Here is an 18,445-nt window from a genome sequence, read left to right as displayed (position 1 = left end):
AGAAGCTTTATCTGCAACATAAGGCTGAGTATCTAATGGAAAAAGATGTGGAGCACTGCACAGATGCTGACTGAACAACAGAGGGATTTTGTACTAATGTGTAAAAAAGCCCCCAAATCATACTCTGCTCTTAAAATAGGGCACAGAACTCTGCAGTCCTATGAACAGTGGTGTATTTTAGCATTTGAGGGAAAAAACCCCCAAACTTAAGTAGTTAAATATGTTAAATGTTCCATGCATTTACTAATGCAGAATCAAAGTTCAACAGGCATTGTCAAGAAAGACAAGACCAAGCCCCTGCGGCCTACAGGACAACCACAGAACAACCTCAACAAAAAAAAACAACTTTCTGTTTGCACAACTGCCTCAAGAAATAGACAAATGTAACAGAAGAGAAACTCTGTGGTGTCAATGTGAATTAATTCTCTCTGCCCACACTCCAGGCTGGGCGCTGGAGGACCTAGAGGCCTCTGCTGTGCACCTCTGGGTCTTTGGAAGGCTGAGACAAAAGCGGCTCTGGCTGCATTCACAGGATGAATATACAGCTAATTTAGTTACACACCAGCTCAGACAGCATCCTCTACTTAAAAGATTTAGCATGAAATTCCCTTTATATTATTCAGCAGCCTATTTTTCTACGGGTCACCCCTTCCACAAATCAGGTTCCGTTTTCTCTTGACATTACTACAGATGCACTTTGGTGGTCAGTCGTTTTCACAGACATTTTAGACTAGAGATCTATAAATAACACCACAGTCAGCTTTAAGGGTACAAAAGTATTTTTCCGCTCCCTTCGTTTTTAAGAGCATTCAAAGACAACTTTTGCAGAAAGAACCAAAAAAACCAAATGTCCAACTCATAAAATAACAGCCCCTCAACTTGAACTCTGGTTGAAGACCAAGCAGGGCACATTTCAGCCATACAACAAACTCATAAAAAGCTGAAAACAACGGGTTATAACTAAGGAACTCTGTGTAACCCCTGATAAACTATATGTAATGGAGCATAAAAAAGGATATTGGAAGTGTATATACAGCATGTATAAATGACAAGTCAACAGCCAGGACCACTGCCTGTTGTATCAAACAGAAGTAAAGGGAGCCTTTCCAGGTCTTGAACTACCATCATCATCCTCCCAAGAGCCACACTAAACTCTTTATACTCAGCATGGCAAGAATGAGAACACTGTGCCAGGACAAGGCATCCCAGTCCTTTAAACAGGAATATAAAAGGATTTGCTCACGAGAAAATTTTGCTTCTCTAAGGGTTTTCTTGCATCCTGAAACTCCCGAAAGTTTCTGTCCGATGCTAAATGGGATTAAAATACATAGTCATCTTCATCACATCAGTATTTTAATCATTTTCAGCATTTACCAAGATTCTCACCAGTCATCATTCAGTTCTTCCAAAGGATCTTCCCTCTTGTAAATTAAACACTGAATAAGTACGATACACCCATAGCCACCTCACTTCAAAGTTGTCTTTTTTTTTTAAACAGAGACTGAAATCCTTTCTGAAACCAACTCTTGCATTTACTCTCAAAAGAGAGAACTTCAGTTTCAAGCTTGAAAACCAAGGAAGTTCCACCTCTGCCTTACAGACAACACCACAGTGAAAGTGAGAGTTTGGCAACACACCCACACAAGCCCCCAGCTGGTTTTGACAAGTGGGTGAAAAGGGACAGTCCCACCTGCCAGGCACAGCTGTGCTAATGGTGAGGCTCAGAAAGGTTATTACAAATGAAGTTTTTCAGGGCAAAAACCTTACGTGTGTAAAGCTGCTGAGTATTTCCCGGTCTCTTTAAAACCCCTTTTCAAAACAACCTTTAACAGAAGTAACACAACAGTTGAAGTGCACTTGGCTAAAAATTAATACAAAGAAAACTGTAGGTGTTCTGCACCCTTGTAACAAAGTGCAGAGGCTCAAGAGTCACTGTTTTCTCCCAGTGTGACAACTAACTTGCAAGGGCTTCTTCCCCTCATCTTTGAGGTGAACCAATGAAGTCATCACATGTAGAAAGAGCTTATAATTAAAAAAAAAATTAAAAAAAATTAAAAAAACCTGCATGAAAAGCAGCAAAAGCAAGCAAGAATTCTCTATACGATTCATTTGAAGTCTGCAGTATTAACCAGTGCCAACAATGGACTGATTTTGGTTCTTTCCATGACACCCTGGCTACTTCCAGAGAACTCGGTATAAGCTCAAGTAGAATAACTTCATGTACCAGAGACAAACCAAGTCCACACCTCTTCTTCACATGATGACTTTAAAGCACCAACTCACAACAGTCACCCTTGGTGTAATGAATCTCTGTTGGAAAATGGTGACATTTCCATTTAGTTTAAGTTTTGACCAGGTACTATCTACGTCTCAACCTAATTTTACAAAATACATTCCTTGAAATTGTATTATTAATTACGGGGCTGGGGGGGGGGGAACAGGGGGAAAATGAGTAATACATGCAGTGAAGGGTCATCTGAAAAGAACAGCAGGACTGCAAGTTCATTCCAGGCAGTACTACGTGAAATGGAATATATCCTATAATTATTTCTTTTTAGTACCATGTGAGTATCCCTTAGCCTTGTGAAGGCTTAATGTTATGATTCATAAGAGAAAGCCCAAACGTAACTGACATTCAAAGCAAGTTCTAGCATTGCAGGTTACAATTCATACACAAATGTAAAGCCATCATCCACTACAAAATGTGCTTTAATTCAGTGATCATATGTCAGTAAAGTGTGCAAGGCAAAAGACATTTCTGTGACTTAAAACTTTCAATAAAACCCCGCAGTGTTTTCACACCAACAAAATAACTGAGATTTGTCTCTGGCACAGACAAAGCAGTGATTCTCACAAGGGACTAAACACAGCATTCAATTAAGAGTGCACCACTGCTTTTCAGCTCCTGATACATATAGACAACTAAACAGAGGAAAAGCACCCATGAACAGATGCTTTTTTTCCCCCACTCCTTTTTAAACCAGGAATGTTCCCCATCAAAAAAGGCTGACTAACATTCTGAGCAAACAAATTTCATACTCTTGCTTGTTCACAAAAATGAGCTTGATCATCTTATATTACAGTATCATTCTGAAGCACCAATATAATGAACAGATAATGAGAGGGAAAAAAAAGCATCCCTATTACCACTTCATTGCTTTTTACAACTGCTCAGCTAAAACACTGAAAGCTCCAGCAGATCTCATACTTTTCCCCTTTCTGACGTCAGTACTACCAGTAGCAAGCAGCAGCACAACAAACTGTACTATTTAATTGGTTTCCTGGCACTCCTTTCCATCTGCAAAGAATGCTACCATCACTACTACAGGATATTTTAAAAATCTCCTTAAAATACACACAGCAGCCCCTGCAAATAGCCACGACTGATTAACATCTGTGAATAAATGCAACTAGCTTGCAATTGCATTTGGAAAGAAAAGGGTAAGCTTTACCAAGATTGGTAGTCAGCTATTAACAGCACGGGACCTGTGCAGAATTACTCAGATGACTGGATGAGCTGGGATCCAGCAAAATGCCCTTTAATGTACTTAAGGGCAGATATTCTTGAGCAAAAAGCCAAGTCACAGTAATGAAATACAAGTTTGTGTCCTGGGGATCAGAGGCCCAGTAAGGGATTCAAAGGTCCTTGACATCAAAAAACATACTGAAAAGTCTGGAAGATTAGTGAAGAACTATAAAAATTATATCTGGTCAGAAGAACCAAGACCAGCCCGTTTTTCTACAACAAAAAGGACAAACTTTCAGCTTTTCTAACTTCTTCACTCTAACTTGCTTCTCCAGGAGATTTCATTAAATAGCAGAAGTCTTCAGCCCAGCTGACAGATGTTCCAACATCCAGTGTCTGAACCCAAAAAATGCATAAACGCAGCCTGAAATAAATACAGATTTCAAAAAGTAATGACTACTTGCCATTTTTACAGATCACACAGGACATGGGTAAATTCTCTACCATTTAGTCTTCAAATCATGATTTGATAGCCTCCCAAAAGGAAGCTATGTGCTAGCTTGTTCACAACAGCTCTTAAAAGCAGATGCAGAAATTACTAGCTGAAATTATACAGCCTGTGCTATGCAGGTCAGAGTAGAAGACTGCACTGATCTGATTTCTGGTCTTAAAATCTATGAATCTACACTGAAGATAAAACTGTAAGCAGTTTTACTGGTCTTCTGTATCACCAAGGCAATATGCACACTGTTTCAAAGATCGAGTGTAAATATACCAGCCCCTCACCATTTGTCACTGTGCTGGATAATTTACATGAACACTTAAACACAGGAACTCCCTTGTGAAGGCAAGAGAGTAACTCTGGCTGTGCAGCTGAGTCCAAATGGTGTGAATGGCAAGGGAGAATGCTTAGCCCTGCAGAGCAGCAGTAAGGGGTTTAAACACGGAGTGGAGGCAAAAGTTGGAGCCTACACTGTGGTCTCCATGCAAACCACTGGCCCCAGAGCATCCCTGCAGACTGACCACTCAGAGCTGCCTGAGAGCAAATGGCTGAAGTTACTACAGCACTCCTGTGGGCCCAGGAGCCACCACTCCCCCAGGACACCAGGAAGAGATCACTATGTATTTATGCTGCTCTCACATCCTCTGTAGGTCTTTGTACTGACCACCACTGGATGAGGGATTTGGGGCTAGGCAGACCTTTGACCTGACAGCTGATGTTGACTGATGAATGATGTCAGCTTTAACAATACATAAAAAAGACAAACGATCATGCTGTGATCTGTTGTGTGTAGCAAACGAAACAAATTCATGTGACTCCTGCAAGTGCTGGAGCTAAAAGGGCCATAAATGCAGAGAAAGATCTGTTGTCTATTCTATACATGGTGTTTGTCCTCAGAGCATCCCTCCTACCTTGATGCCTGCAACATTCAGTTACCAGCAGGCAGCATTTAGGTATTTTACAGAAAAGTGTGGAATCCATTTCTACCTAAATATATATATTTATTTTTATGATGAGTAAGGACACCAGAAATAAACATTGCCCAATAACTGTGGTTAATATTTCAACCTGTCCCAATGCCTCAGGTCAAGGGGCTTTCCTAAACAATATTTTCCATGTTCTTTTCACTGATGGAATATGTCAAGCTAGTCAAGGTGGAATTGCAGAAAATTAGTATTTACCTGTGCTGCAATACCTGGATCCGATCACATCAATTACACATAATCACTACATGCAGGGTTTGGGGACAGGCAAGCAAACAGGAAACCTGGAAGCAGAAACTGATGCAAGAGGGCAATGGAGAAGCTTCAGGTCTAGCTTTTGGGATGGGATCCTGCTGTCCAGCTCCCCAAAGTGGTCATTTTCCAGGCTTGCACAACAGCAAGTCTGTCCCGCAGGGGTGCCCTGGAGCAGCTGTATTTGGAGTTGAGCTGTTGTTGAGGCATCATTCAGGTTAAGAAGCAAAGGCAGTGGAGCTGAATCAGGGAGTCAAAACCTGCCACGCCACTCCTGGGTCCCAGGAACACAAAACACTAAGAGCAGACAGCAGAGCTGGGAGACAAGAAAAACTAAATGCCATAACAGATGTTTCCTTCAGCACTCTTCCACCCAAAACCTCTGGACAGCACCTCAAGTGCAAGGCAAAATCCCTGGCAAAGAGAGCTCACCTCAAGCCACATGTCTAGGAAGGAGTACACTTCTTTTTTCTCCAACCTTCACAAGTATCAGCATCTTACCTTCCTGTTTTCTTCTTTAATGTGCCTCCTCAATCCAATTACCATCCCACCACCACACGTACAGGATGCCTATCTTTGGGATATAAAGCAACCCCTTCTTACAAGGGGCAGGGCAGCCCTGAGACACTTCAGACTTGTAGTCCTTTCTGACCAGAGGTGGTGGGAGCCAGAGCCTTGCCTTCACCACCACCAGCTCACTGATGCAAGTTTCATCCATCCCCTCAATGTAAGCCAAGCTTGCTCTACCCTTAGAAATCAAAAGGTGTGAATTGTTTGTTTACCACATATCAATTCACAGGTAGTTGGCCTAATTTTGCCTTAGTTATTTCCTTCTACAAGGTCACTTTTGAAGTGGTTTTATTCCTTAAGCCCTTTGAAATTCTGTACAAGACAAACCAAGATATACTGTGGTTAGAAAAGGCCTTGGATGGGTCACCTAGTCCTCTGGCTAATGGAACCTCTGCCCAGGACTTCAAAAACGAAGTATAATTTTTAAAAAACCAAGCAAACAACATAACACATTGCTGATGATTTCTGATGATAGTATGGATTTTTTTCCTGTTTTCTCTGTATTTTTGTTTTGAGAGAGGATTTTTTTTAATTTTATTAGAGTAAATGACATTTTCGAAAGCCGAAAAAAGCATCTTTTAGTTGACAATTGCACTGAACATTAAATGAAATCTGCAAAGCCATTTTTCCCATGCACAATCAAAAGCTGACAAGCAGAGAAGCACAGAGTGCATAAAAAAACCCACACAAGCAAGCTGAGGGAGAATGGGTAAAACAGCCATCCTGAATCAGCTCGGAGCTGCTCTAATGGAATTAGGGTCACCCTGACAGAAACACAGTCAGATCACAGAGAAAATTTAATAATTTCTTACTGCAGTCTGTAAAAGCCGGGGAGGATTTGGAAGAGCTTTCTGCCAAATTAGCACTTCTGTATCCACCGTTCACGCACATGTGCCCCTTCCCACTCACCTTCTCCTCCCAGCACCCCACCAGAGCGGCCGGGAAACCACCACTGTGGTCCTGCTGTCAGGGAGGCCCCCAGCAAGCCTCTCTTTTTTCTGACACTGCCACACAGTTTAACCTTTGGATGCCCCTCCAATTCCTCATGGCTGACATTATTCACAGCTCCCGTAAACTCAGTTCCAGGAGAGGTATCATGGAGCAGCTGGGCGCTACCTCCGCTAGGTGATACATATTCAATCTGTTTTATCTCAAGTGTTAACATCCAGCTATCTGCCAGCTGCCTAATTGTCAGGAAGCTATGGCAGCAACATTGAAACGTGTTACAACAACAGAAGCTCCAAAGCACAGGTGGGGAAGGTAGGGAAGACCCAGTTGTGGGTGCTCCATGAGCACTCAGCCACCAAGACACACTGCTGTCAGGAATGCAGCACAGCCCACCCCCTGCACTCCTTTCCCGATCCTGTGGGAAGCAATTTTGGGGACTGACTCTAGAAATTCCAGGAATAACCCTGCTCTCATTATCCTGTTGCTTTTAATTGGGGAAATGCAGGAATGCCTTGCAGATACAGAGGCTGCCCATCCCTCCACTGTCTCCAAGCAGCGCTGCAATGGGGAAAAGAAAGAATCACAGTGACATCTTGGCAACAGCCATAACCCGTGCAAATAAACACTCTTTGACTGAGGCCAACAGGATGCTATGGGGACCAGAAAACTGAGGAATGTGCATACAGGGTGCTCCTTTCACAGCATCCCTCTCTAGCTTCAACAGGAAGCTCCAGTGTGCATATACTGTCATACCTTCCCCTTGTCCTTCACTGCTGTCCTCAACCAGGACTCCCTGATGCCAGATTCACTACTGTATCTTCTTTATCTACATCACTGATGGAAGGACATGAAAAGCTCAAGGTTTGGGGTGATATTTTGCCCCCTGCAAAGGCACAGAGCAGGTCCTTTCACACAGGTCCCAGCCCCTCAGAGTCAATGGCAAGATTCAGTGAGTAAGATAACAGAAAAACTCTAAACTACTAAAATACACAGAGCAACGCTTTCCATCCTAGGAAACCCTCAGTTAATCCATGGTGACTGTGGTGGTTAAAAGGTCACTGCCCTCCAGACCTACCTTCCAGATTAGGAAAAAGTAATTCAGAGTAGATCTGCGCCAGAGAAAAAGGCACACATACAGATACAATTGCTTCCCAACACAGAAGCATTCCACAACTGAGACACCAATATTTGGATCTGGGCCTGCGAAACAGAGCCAATTTTGTTAAATTTAAGCATGTGGAAGTGTTCCACAAAATTAGCAAACCACACCTACTGCAAGTTATCTTCAAGCCAAGAACTGTCCTAGGACATCTCAAGCTTCGCCAGCTTCCTCATTCCTGATGGAGTGACGCTTCTCTCCCTTGCAGGAGCCAGGATAAAGATAATGAACCTCAGGGAATTTTTATACTTCTCAGAACATTAAACATGTATTTCTCTGTGCCAGGTCCCAAAATGGGCTACAGTGTGTAGAGAAAGTGATCTGAATAAGCACCTTCCAGCAGCTCCAGCAGACAGCACAGAAAGCTGAGGAAGGAGACAGCTGCTGCTCCCAGTTTAACTGGGCAGCTCAGACTCATACAGACTACACACTAATCTGCTGCCTGTGCAAGTCATCCCTAATGGCAACAAAAACAGTGAATTGGTATGTTTCTTCACATCCCTCCTTCACTCTTCTCTCCAGCTTCTCTAAATTTACTCCTTCCCATCAGTCAAGAACATTTAGGATTCCCCCCCCCAAGTCTGTTTTCTCCATTCAGCCAGGCTACTACCAACATGAATCAAGATCTCCTTCAACTTCCACAAAATTACATCTAACTATGAGCCTGGTGACTAAAGGTGCAGTGAGAAGCAGATGACTGCCAGCAGCTCAGAAGCTGCATCATGGTCACCTCTGCTCCAGCTCAAGCGTCTCAGGAGCCCTGGGTGCTTTCAAAGCAATGGAGTATTCACCACAGCCAGAGCCTGTGACAAATATGCAGATGTCTGGACACTGAAAAACTGGTTACAGGTCAAAAAAAGAAAGGGGAGGGGGAGTGCATAAATACTTGGGGATAGCCTAATGAATACACACAGTTTATGAAAACCAGTAATATGCAAAAAAGCCACAAGGTTTCCTGCTCTCTGTATAAGTCATTCCATGAGGCATTCCTATTAAAAGGTATTTTCAGTAGGCTAACATTAGCCATGTTTCTCGCCTCTTGTCTGTCCACAACAGCATTTTGTGCACATTTTTCTCCTTGACCAGTCACAGCAGCTCAAAGCCAGTCACAGCAGCCCTGTAAGACTACTGGGACAACAGGCACAGACACAACAGCTTAGAGCACAACTACAAGGAAACACTCTACTCCAATTCTGCTGAAATATAGGTGAAGGAGAGCTATACCAGAAGGTAAAAACTCACACCCTCTTCCTCAACAGCTCTCCATCGCCTGCTGACTCAGGAGAGATGTTTCAGCGCTACACAAATTACGAGAGCTGGCAAAAGAACAAGGAAAAAGTAACAGGGATTACTGTGACCCCAATACTTCTTTCTTCCTCCGCCCCCAATTTTCTTTACTCATCTCTACGTGTTAGAAATCAAACTGTCAGGTTTTGATCTTGCAGCTACTACAGAAATTCTTCCTGCGCTTGAATAAATTTTGCCAGTCTTTTTTAGTTCTACTTGTGCCCCTTCACACACATCCTGTTTATCTGCAATGCGCACATTGGGAAAGAAGAGACTGGGGTAGGGAGTGGGGGAAGTTGTCCCTTAGCTCTCAGTGTTTCCAGTACAACCCAAAAAGGTTTAATATTTCTTAAAAGAAATTTTGCAAGGTGCTCAAGCTGTCCAAACCCAAATGTTACTTACTGTCCGCTCCTGCTGAAGGCAGCATCAAGCAGCAGAGGATGGCTGCTGGCACAGTGAGTACTGGGATGCAGAAGTTAGGCACCATATTCCAAAGTAGAGCGAGTCCTCTTCAGTGTGAGGCAAGCGGTCAGTACATCCAGCGTTACAGACACAGACTCACTCCTGCAAACCACGAGAGGAAGAAACGGAAAATGATCAAACATGACACATAGATTAACTGCCAATATACCAAACTACACTGTAAAGACATCATTACAGATACTTCTAAAGTGAAATTTAACTATCTTTGCTGCATGAGCAACAGAGCACCACATTGATGTCCCTGAAGCCAATAAGCTGATTTCAAGGGTCACGAGGCATAAATGCACACCCATCTCCAAGTTTATCTTCATGTACAGTCTGTTTTATGGCCTATTAATGCATCCTTTGGTTGCTATTATTCAAAACAAATAGTTCTGAAGTTGCACATTAAATACAAGGAACAGTCATACACTCATGTAACTCTTCTTTGTCCATCTGCCCAAGACACACATGGCTGATTGCATATGTAGGGTGGTTTGTGGTCAAATTACATGTGAAGCATAGCTTGGGCCATCCAGCTGGGCTGGTGTACACCAGACAAGTCTCAATGGGTTCAAGCAGAAGAAACAGAAGCTGAACTGAAGCAGTTGTCAGCTCACAGGGCTACCAGAGTCACAGCAGAATGTTATTAGGAAAGTGTCTATAAAGAGAAGCTTTACCCAAAGCAAACACCTCAGCTTCAAACTCACAAAAATGGAAAGGATGGCTGTCTTGATGATGATTGATAATAATTCCTTCTCCAAAACAACGCAAATTACCTTAACTTGGGCATCTGCCTGAATACTGAAATACAGAAAATTCCTTGAAAACCAACCAAAAAAAGACAAGTATTTAAAAAGAATACAGTTTCTGTACATCTGCCTTCTTTATCTTTTAATGAGAATATACTCATTGTACTTTCACCTAAAGCCCAAGGTCTGCCTGTTAAAAGACAGACTTAAAAGGAGTTAGCTAGCCCCATGTCCTCAGTGACTACACTGAGCAGTGACAGGGGCTCACACTTTCAGTTCTGGCCATCTCAGCACAAGCCCAACAGTCATTAAAAGGTTGATGAGATTCTCCCCTAAGCTGCAAGTTACCAGAAGTTAGAAACACAGCATTATTAGTGAAAAAAATCTCATGCTGGCAGATGCCAGCCTGAGTGGACCCCACGAGTATACTTGAAGCAAAGTATCTGCAAGTGCACAGGCTGTGTGTGGCCTGACGCACCACTCTTACTCATGCTGGCAGACATTTCAAAAACATCTTCAAGACTGCTCTACCAAAGGTATTTTTGAATTTTGCTAGGTTTTTGACAGAGGAAACATCTTGGGGTTTTTGTGGGCTGTTAGGGGTTTTTTTTTTGAAAACTACTGAGCTTTTGATGGAAGTATCACAAGTTACAAACACATTCACTTCTGACAAAAACATAGTACTTAAAGAATGCCAGGAACGATCGTGCCTAGAGAAATCCACAAGAAATCCCAAGAGAATCTACCTTGGCAAATATTGACATCACATCATACTAACAAACAGCAGATCATGATTCTTCTCCATTCTGTTACTGTATTTGCACAGTAAATCTTTTCACACGTTATAATATCGCACAACACAGAGAAATCTTTATTTATGCAACATCTTCTGCAGCCAAGACATCTGAAAATACTTTACAGAACAACCTAGCTCTAACCTACATGCAGAGAGAATACTGATCATCTCATCCTTCTTTTATTGTCTCAATGAGAAAGCATAAATTGAACTAAGTTCAGCAGCAAGATTCTGAATACTGCAAAAGATGTTCTTTGCACCAGTTGCACACTCTGTTACCTGTGTTGCCCTCCAAATTCCATATCCTCACTCATCTCTCGCCAAAGGATTACTAAAAGCACCATTAACGTGTCTTACATAGCAGAGACAGACACGGGCAGTTGTATTTCTTTATAGCTGCATAAGCTGTATTCCAACAGGAAGCTCAGTTCAGTCCCCAGGCCGTTTGCCCGGTGTTAGCCAGCTCTCCAGATACAGCCCACACAGGAATGGGAAGAAATGCCTGCATTAAGAGTGATGATTATGTTTCTAAATTCTGCATGTACAGGGGTTATTTGTGCTGCCCAGAGAAGTGAATCCACTGAAGCACCCTTTGAGCAGCATTACACCTGGCTCAACAGCAGCCAGAATCTTAAGATTCTACCAGAATCTACCCTTCTTGGGGAGGGGGTGGGAAACACCAAGGGTTGAAATTACTGTGTCAAAACTAATGATGTGTGTCAAACTCTCTCAGATTAGGACAGAGAACAAGTTTTACAGGTGGTGCTGAAAACATCTTAGGTATTTGTCAGACCACACTGGGGATGAATAGCTTTCAGAGAGCTTTTCCTCTTTCATTCACTTCCATTAACAACAAAAGTGCCTCATCTAATGGTGTATCTTGAGTGCAGATTGCTCAGAGTCATGTCAATGGCACCTCCACAGCCCTCATTCAGGAATAACTCTCAGGAACACAAAAAACCTCAGCTAAAGAATAGGTCTGTCTCTTGATTTCTCTCTTCTTTCAGCAAATGTCATCAAGCTTCTCTCCAGTTTCAAGACTGACAGATTTATAACTTTCCTCTCCAGCCCATGAGATACATACAGCATGCATCATGCAAAACTGATGAATTGTCAGATACACCACCAGATGCTTCATAGACTTGATCTTTTTCATCTGTTTAGTGCCGTATAATAATTTACCATCTGGTAGAAATGCCCATTTTTCTTATGCAAGACTGCTGTCTGTCCCTCCAAAATTAACAGAGCACCTTTGGCCTTTAATAGGATCAAAATCCGCCACCTCCTCCTTCCCTGGTTGCTCTGCCTGTGGAGAAGTTGTCTGCATTCAATATTTAAAGCACTTTAAATTGGAATGTTTTAAAATTTTATTAATCTCAGTAGCTGTCATTCTCTTTTGAAATTGAAAATATTAAAAAGCTTCTCCTCGTTGTTCAGTTTTCCCATTTTTTCTAGAAGGGAGATGCTCTTTCCCAACGAGACAACCCAATACTCAAAGCAAGGCGACAGGGCATTAGCTGAAGATCATTTAACCCTCAGAAGGCCAGTGTTACTCTGACAGTTTTAAACAGCCACCTTGAACCAATACTAAAGGCAGCCTAATATAGAAGGTAGCTAAAAAACAAATAAGGTTGGTAGATTTTGGTAACAAGTTAAACAAATACAACATCAGTATTGCTTTGGTAAAATCAAGTCCAACAGAAAATGGCCAAATAATATTAAGATTCTTAGCATGTCTTGTCCCCCGCAATCTCGTGCCTCTTCAGGCTGCTCTCTCTTGCATCTGGTATTATCTCCTGTGCACCAGGTGACCTCAGTCCCTTCATTTGAAGGCCTCTTTTAATCTCACTGCCTTGGCCAGCATCTCATAACTGATATTGTCTTTGGGAGCCCAGACACTGTTGAAGAAGGTTTTTCAAAAACACACGTGCATTCTCATTTCTCCTTCTGCATCTGGTCCTGGCAATATTCTAACTCTAGACTACATAACCCAAAATTAGGCTGAGGCTAAGCACTCCAGATGGCTTTGTAAAAACAGCTTTGAGTTTAGCAAGCTAAACTCCTGCCTCTGCTCCAAACTCAGTGTTAGAGCTACCAAGTGCTAGTTTGGCAGAAAACTAGAAAGCAGGAAAGCACAACAGCAACAAAAAAGCAAATTTCATTTGAATATATCCAGTTTTGCCATGGGGCAAGTGGATGGAAAAGAGGCGGTCTTGAGGACATTTTTTGAAACATACACGGTTTGATTCTTTCAGACAGGCAGAAAAAGCTGGACTCATTTAAAACAGAGCCAAGAATACCAACAGCTCATATGGTACTAAGAAATTCTGGCAATGAGTATGTCTCACAGGAGACGGCAAAGAGATTAGAAAAAGCAGTCAACTTTAAAGAGTCAAGAGGAATTTCAAACCAGCACTGAATAGCTTATGTCCTCTATGAACTCTTTTGGAAGACAAACTGAAGCAAGTGTCACGTGGGTCGCTAGCCAAGAACAGCACAGCGAAGAAGAGCCATCCCCAACGCAAGACTGCCCGTTCCAAACCAGGGACAAAAATACTGCACTAAAATCGCTTTTTAGGTTAAGCTACTTTGCAACCCAAAGAATCTAAGAAGTCAGCACAAAAAGTTCCCTCCAGGAACCCCTGTACATCCACAGAACTGCCAGGTTTCGTCGTGTGAGTGACTACTGACACTGCCTTTGCTGTGAAACACGGTTAAGAGACTCTCTAGAAACTTACAGGGCAGAAAGGAAAGCCCAGTGCATAAGCAATGTCCTTATCTGACCCAGAGATGTAACAGTGTCTTTTCAAAAGGAATCTCAAACAATTGTGTTTGTTTCTTAAGGTGGAAACTTCTTGAATATTTGCAAGGTGAGCCCAAGGATGCAGGTCAGAAGATACCAACTGGACAGCACCCAGATGACTGCAAAGATGGGGTTAAAACCTCATCAGCTTTTCCCAATGCTACCGCATGTGCAACACACAACAAAACCAAGTTTTCCTTCTGGAGACCTACCCACTACCTTGTATTTTACACAAGTACCCTGAAGGGAAACCAATGCTCCACAGGGACCCAATCAACACAACACCACCCAATCAACTTTGGGGTGCCACACCAACAATGGCAATCAAGAACTGACTGAGCAAGGAGGGGCCACGTGCCACACAGAGCAACAAGGCAGCTATTTATTCAGTTAAAAGTGAGAACAATAACTGGCTGCAGCTCAGCTGCTTCACTCTGTACATAATGCCTCATCTGTGCTCTGAAGGAGGAAGAGGAAAACCATGACACACCATATAATTCAAGATCATCATATTGCACACATTAAAAGTTGTAGAAGCACAGTTACACACAAGCTAATGACTTTTGAATGTTTCACTTCACTACATTAGTATTCCTTTAGCATAGATTTCTTTGCGCTTTTCTGGGAGAAATATAATATAAAGAGACTTGGGGAGTATAGCAATATGGCCAAAAAAGACAAAATGAGTCTCATTTCACTCCAAACTCCCACATGCGGGGAATGTATTAGAGATTCAGTGGGGAGATATATGAAGATGGCAACACCAGGATAGATTTAGGGAGGAACTTCATATGAACTTGCAGTACAGTAAAAAGGCCAAAAGTTAAAGCAACTGCCATATGAGCAAAGGTACCACCTCCAGGACCCAGGAGGGAGCAGGACAAGAGCATCAGTCTGATACTCTCAGTTAGAAGACTCTCAAACCATCTGGAGAGAAGGAACGAGCAAAGCAATTCAAGAAGTAAGAAGGATAAAAATCTCTGTCAAGTCACAAGCACTAGACAGACTGGCTGAGCAAGATGGGGATTTGATAACCATCTCTAAGTACATGAAGGATACAAACACCAAGAAAGCAGTGGAGGAGTATAATTACCCACCAGCATATAACTCTGAGTAATGGAATGAGACAGAGCAAAAGAAAGTGTATGTTGAATACTCCCAGTAAACTGTCCAGAAAAAAAAAACCAAAAAACCACAGAAGCATTTTTTCCAGCAGGAAAATGTTTCATCACCTGTTTACACAGAAATTAAAAATGAGGTGGAAAAAAAAAAAACACACAAAAATAAACAACTCAATATAATAACAACTCAATATATAACAACTCCCATAATCTGGGAAAAAACCCAAAACAAACCAATGAACTAACAGAGACAGATTGGTATGGAGCAATATAATGTAACAGCAAAAACAATTCAGAAGTATTTTAAAAAGACTCTGCTTCTTTTGACAATGCATTAAAAAGAGTGAAGCATTTAAGCAACACACTGGTCGGTCCAGCTACAGGTCTTTCTGATCCTGAACATGCAATTCCAACTTGATCCAAGGAGAGGAGAAGAGGGAAAGACCCACTTTTAAGCAGGACACAAGCACAAGTGTCCTGGATATTCCTGTCAGCCTTAGTGGCTACATTTGCTTCTGAAGACCTTAATTTCTGAAGGTGTCATTGCCTGCAGACAATACTAGGTAAGAAAGAGGAATTTTTCCACTGGAACAAGGATTATGAAGGGTCCCGTTAAATAACTATGGTGATAAGTTAAAACATCCACTTAAAATATAGATCAGCCTTGAGCCTCACGTGCCCAGCCATCACTCACAGCGAGCCTTAAGCACAGACTGCTGTGGATCGTGCTACCCAAATGTATAGGCTCCTAACGCCTGTTGTAAAGTCTCCTTAAAAGAAGTAAACTATTGCATATCTCCCTTTCAACAGAGGCCTTTTATATTTGTAGAACAGGCCCAGCAGTGCACCCAGATGCATGGATTACAGATCTAGGGCAGCAGAAAATCCTACAAAAAATAAAACTAAATTCAGCTATTCCTTAACTATCAGCAAACTCTGCTAACGTGGAGGAACATGCTCATGAGTCAGACACCTCTACAAAGCAAGAATTCCTGTGCTTTTTCTACAAATTACTACACATGTAACAATATATTCTTAATACAAATGATGGTGCCCTAACAGGCTTGACTGAATTCAGCACAACAGAACACACTGGAAAGACTAAAATCACAAGGTATTAAGTCCTCTCCTCTAAACCCAACTCTGGGGCATCAAGTTCTGCACATTCAGGATGCAGACAGGAGGTTTTAAACTAAGGAAATGGAGAGTTGAGAAGTCCTTCTGGGCTTGCTGCTTACAACATACCACAGCTGACTGCTATTGACTGTACACCTGTGGCACTGATATTCCTGCATCTGGCTCCAGCAATGCCAAACACGCCGGTTCGGCATCTCTCACGCTGACAGAATACACAAAGTGTAGCAGATATAAGACTCACTGAGCACCAGAACTAATTTTAACCAAAACAGCAAGAACATGCAAATGATTGACCAGATGAGGGATAATCTGTTCCTCCATCGCTTCGAGGATTTGCATGGTGTCTACTGGCTTGAAACCAAATGAAATCCTAAATCAATTCTAATTCAAAATTAAATCAGTTTCTTCTTTGTAAGAATGCTTTTGCTCTATCCATATGTCCATCCAGCTTCCTTAGAGGCCTTGGTGTTGAAATTTTTCAGAGACCTCCTGGAATCTGAACAAATTGTAATTGCATTCCCTGGCTTGGGCATTTTGAGTAACTACTAGAACAGTTTTCCTCCACAGAATCCATCAAAGCTGGACCCTAGGAGAACATGATCTTTCATGTATTCTGTTATTTTCTCAGTAATTTTTGCTTCAACTAGAATACAAGGTATATAAAAAACTTTCTCCTCAAAAAAAAAAAAAAAAAAACAAAACCCTTACTTTTGCTGGAAGCTCAGTTATGTTTTATGTAACACAGCATACTATTGGGGTCTGCTCATTTAATGCCTTTCAGATTAACAGCTTATTCCAAATCTGCTTTTGCCAAGACCTCAATTTCTGAAATTTGCTTAGCTTTTATGTATAGAATGACTAGGCACAATACCAGTACCAAGTCTTCCACAACATTTTTAGTGGTTAAAAACTGATGCAAAGCACTTTGCCCTTTCTGGCAGTAGGCTCCTCTTCCTTAACTGCCATCCTTAACCTCGCATCAACTCACAAATTTTCACACAAGACAATGGCTCTGATTTGCCTATATTATTTACCTTAGATGTATAGCCATCAGTTCTTCAAAGCCCACCTTGGATCTTTCAATTTTCCTTTTATACTCATTATTACTTCATACATTCTACCAGTGATAGCTGGGAGCTGGGTTTCCAAATTTTCATCTCAAACAGCTTCTCAAGCCTGCCACCTACCCAGCATGAATTACCCCCAGCCTTGCTAATTTAACTACTTTTCCCAGCTTGCTTTCTTAGACTCCACTACTGATTTCAAACCACATCAAGAAACTAGTTCACTCCCCCCTTTCGCCCCCTTCTTTCTTTTCTACTCTTACTTTCTCCCATTCTAATTTTAGGGATGCTTTGAGTAAGTTATTCACTTTCTTCTAAGTTACCCTTTCTAAAGTTTACCATCATTCTCAACATGTTGGTCTTCTTGGCCCCTCGGAGCCAATGACGTATTCACGCGCTACATCCACCGCAGTTGTGGCCACTCATGAAGATGCCACTTGAGGATCCCACAAACACCTTTAACCTTGATGACTCAGAATTGTCAAATACACCAGTGATTGAATAATCCCGAGCAACTACTTGTGCCTGGAGCTATTTTAAGTCTGGCTCTGGAAAGCACGCACACACTGGTGACAAAACCTCCACCCACCGTCTCGCAGCCGCTCTCACACGCGGCAATCGAGTGAAAAAAGGACTCACTGCTTTGATCCCGCCAGCAGAGACGATAATCCTTCTCCACAGGTCAACCAAGCGCCCACGGAATGCCAAGTTCTCAAACGCATCTTGGCTGCCCCATCCTTCCTAGACGTGGGCACCACCAGCTGAGGAGCAGCACCGCTATACCAGACGGGATCCTGGCCCCAGCCAGTTCCCATCAGCCAGCACCAGCCCATGCAGGAGGAGACAGCAGCAGGCAGCCACAGGGCTGGCTTCTTCCTAACACCATCATTTAGCAGACAACTTATGCCCTACTGGAGGGTTTATATATCCAATTAAACTTTCTGTAATTTTCGTCTTGTGAAACTGTGAACATTTTCAACGCTAGATTTTGGAATTATTCTCTCCTAAAGGGTTTTGAAGTTAATTATATCATAGTTGTTATTACTGTCTCCACCACAGATACTGCTTGAACCCCATTACTGTGTGTATTACTGAGGGCTAAAATAAGAATAGCTGCTGTTTCGGTGTGCTCTGGAGCCAGCC

The 18,445-nt window shown here is 42.2% G+C and overlaps 1 protein-coding gene across 19 annotated transcripts in view; it reads right to left on the bottom strand.

Annotated features, from left to right (window-relative positions):
* The window catches only part of PTPRF (protein tyrosine phosphatase receptor type F), a 376,345-nt gene that overhangs the window by 235,729 nt on the left and 122,171 nt on the right, over window positions 1-18,445 (bottom strand). For all 19 annotated transcript variants that reach the window (XM_032697223.1, XM_032697222.1, XM_032697230.1 and 16 more), the window contains one exon: window positions 9,570-9,731. In XM_032697223.1, the coding sequence (XP_032553114.1) occupies window positions 9,570-9,654 (85 nt within the window). In that variant the 5' untranslated portion in view covers window positions 9,655-9,731. The remainder of the gene's footprint in view (window positions 1-9,569; window positions 9,732-18,445) is intronic.

Source organism: Chiroxiphia lanceolata, chromosome 9, assembly GCF_009829145.1.
Source record: "Chiroxiphia lanceolata isolate bChiLan1 chromosome 9, bChiLan1.pri, whole genome shotgun sequence".
Classification (NCBI taxonomy): Eukaryota; Metazoa; Chordata; class Aves; order Passeriformes; family Pipridae; genus Chiroxiphia; species Chiroxiphia lanceolata.
This window is presented reverse-complemented; position numbering and strand designations above follow the sequence as displayed.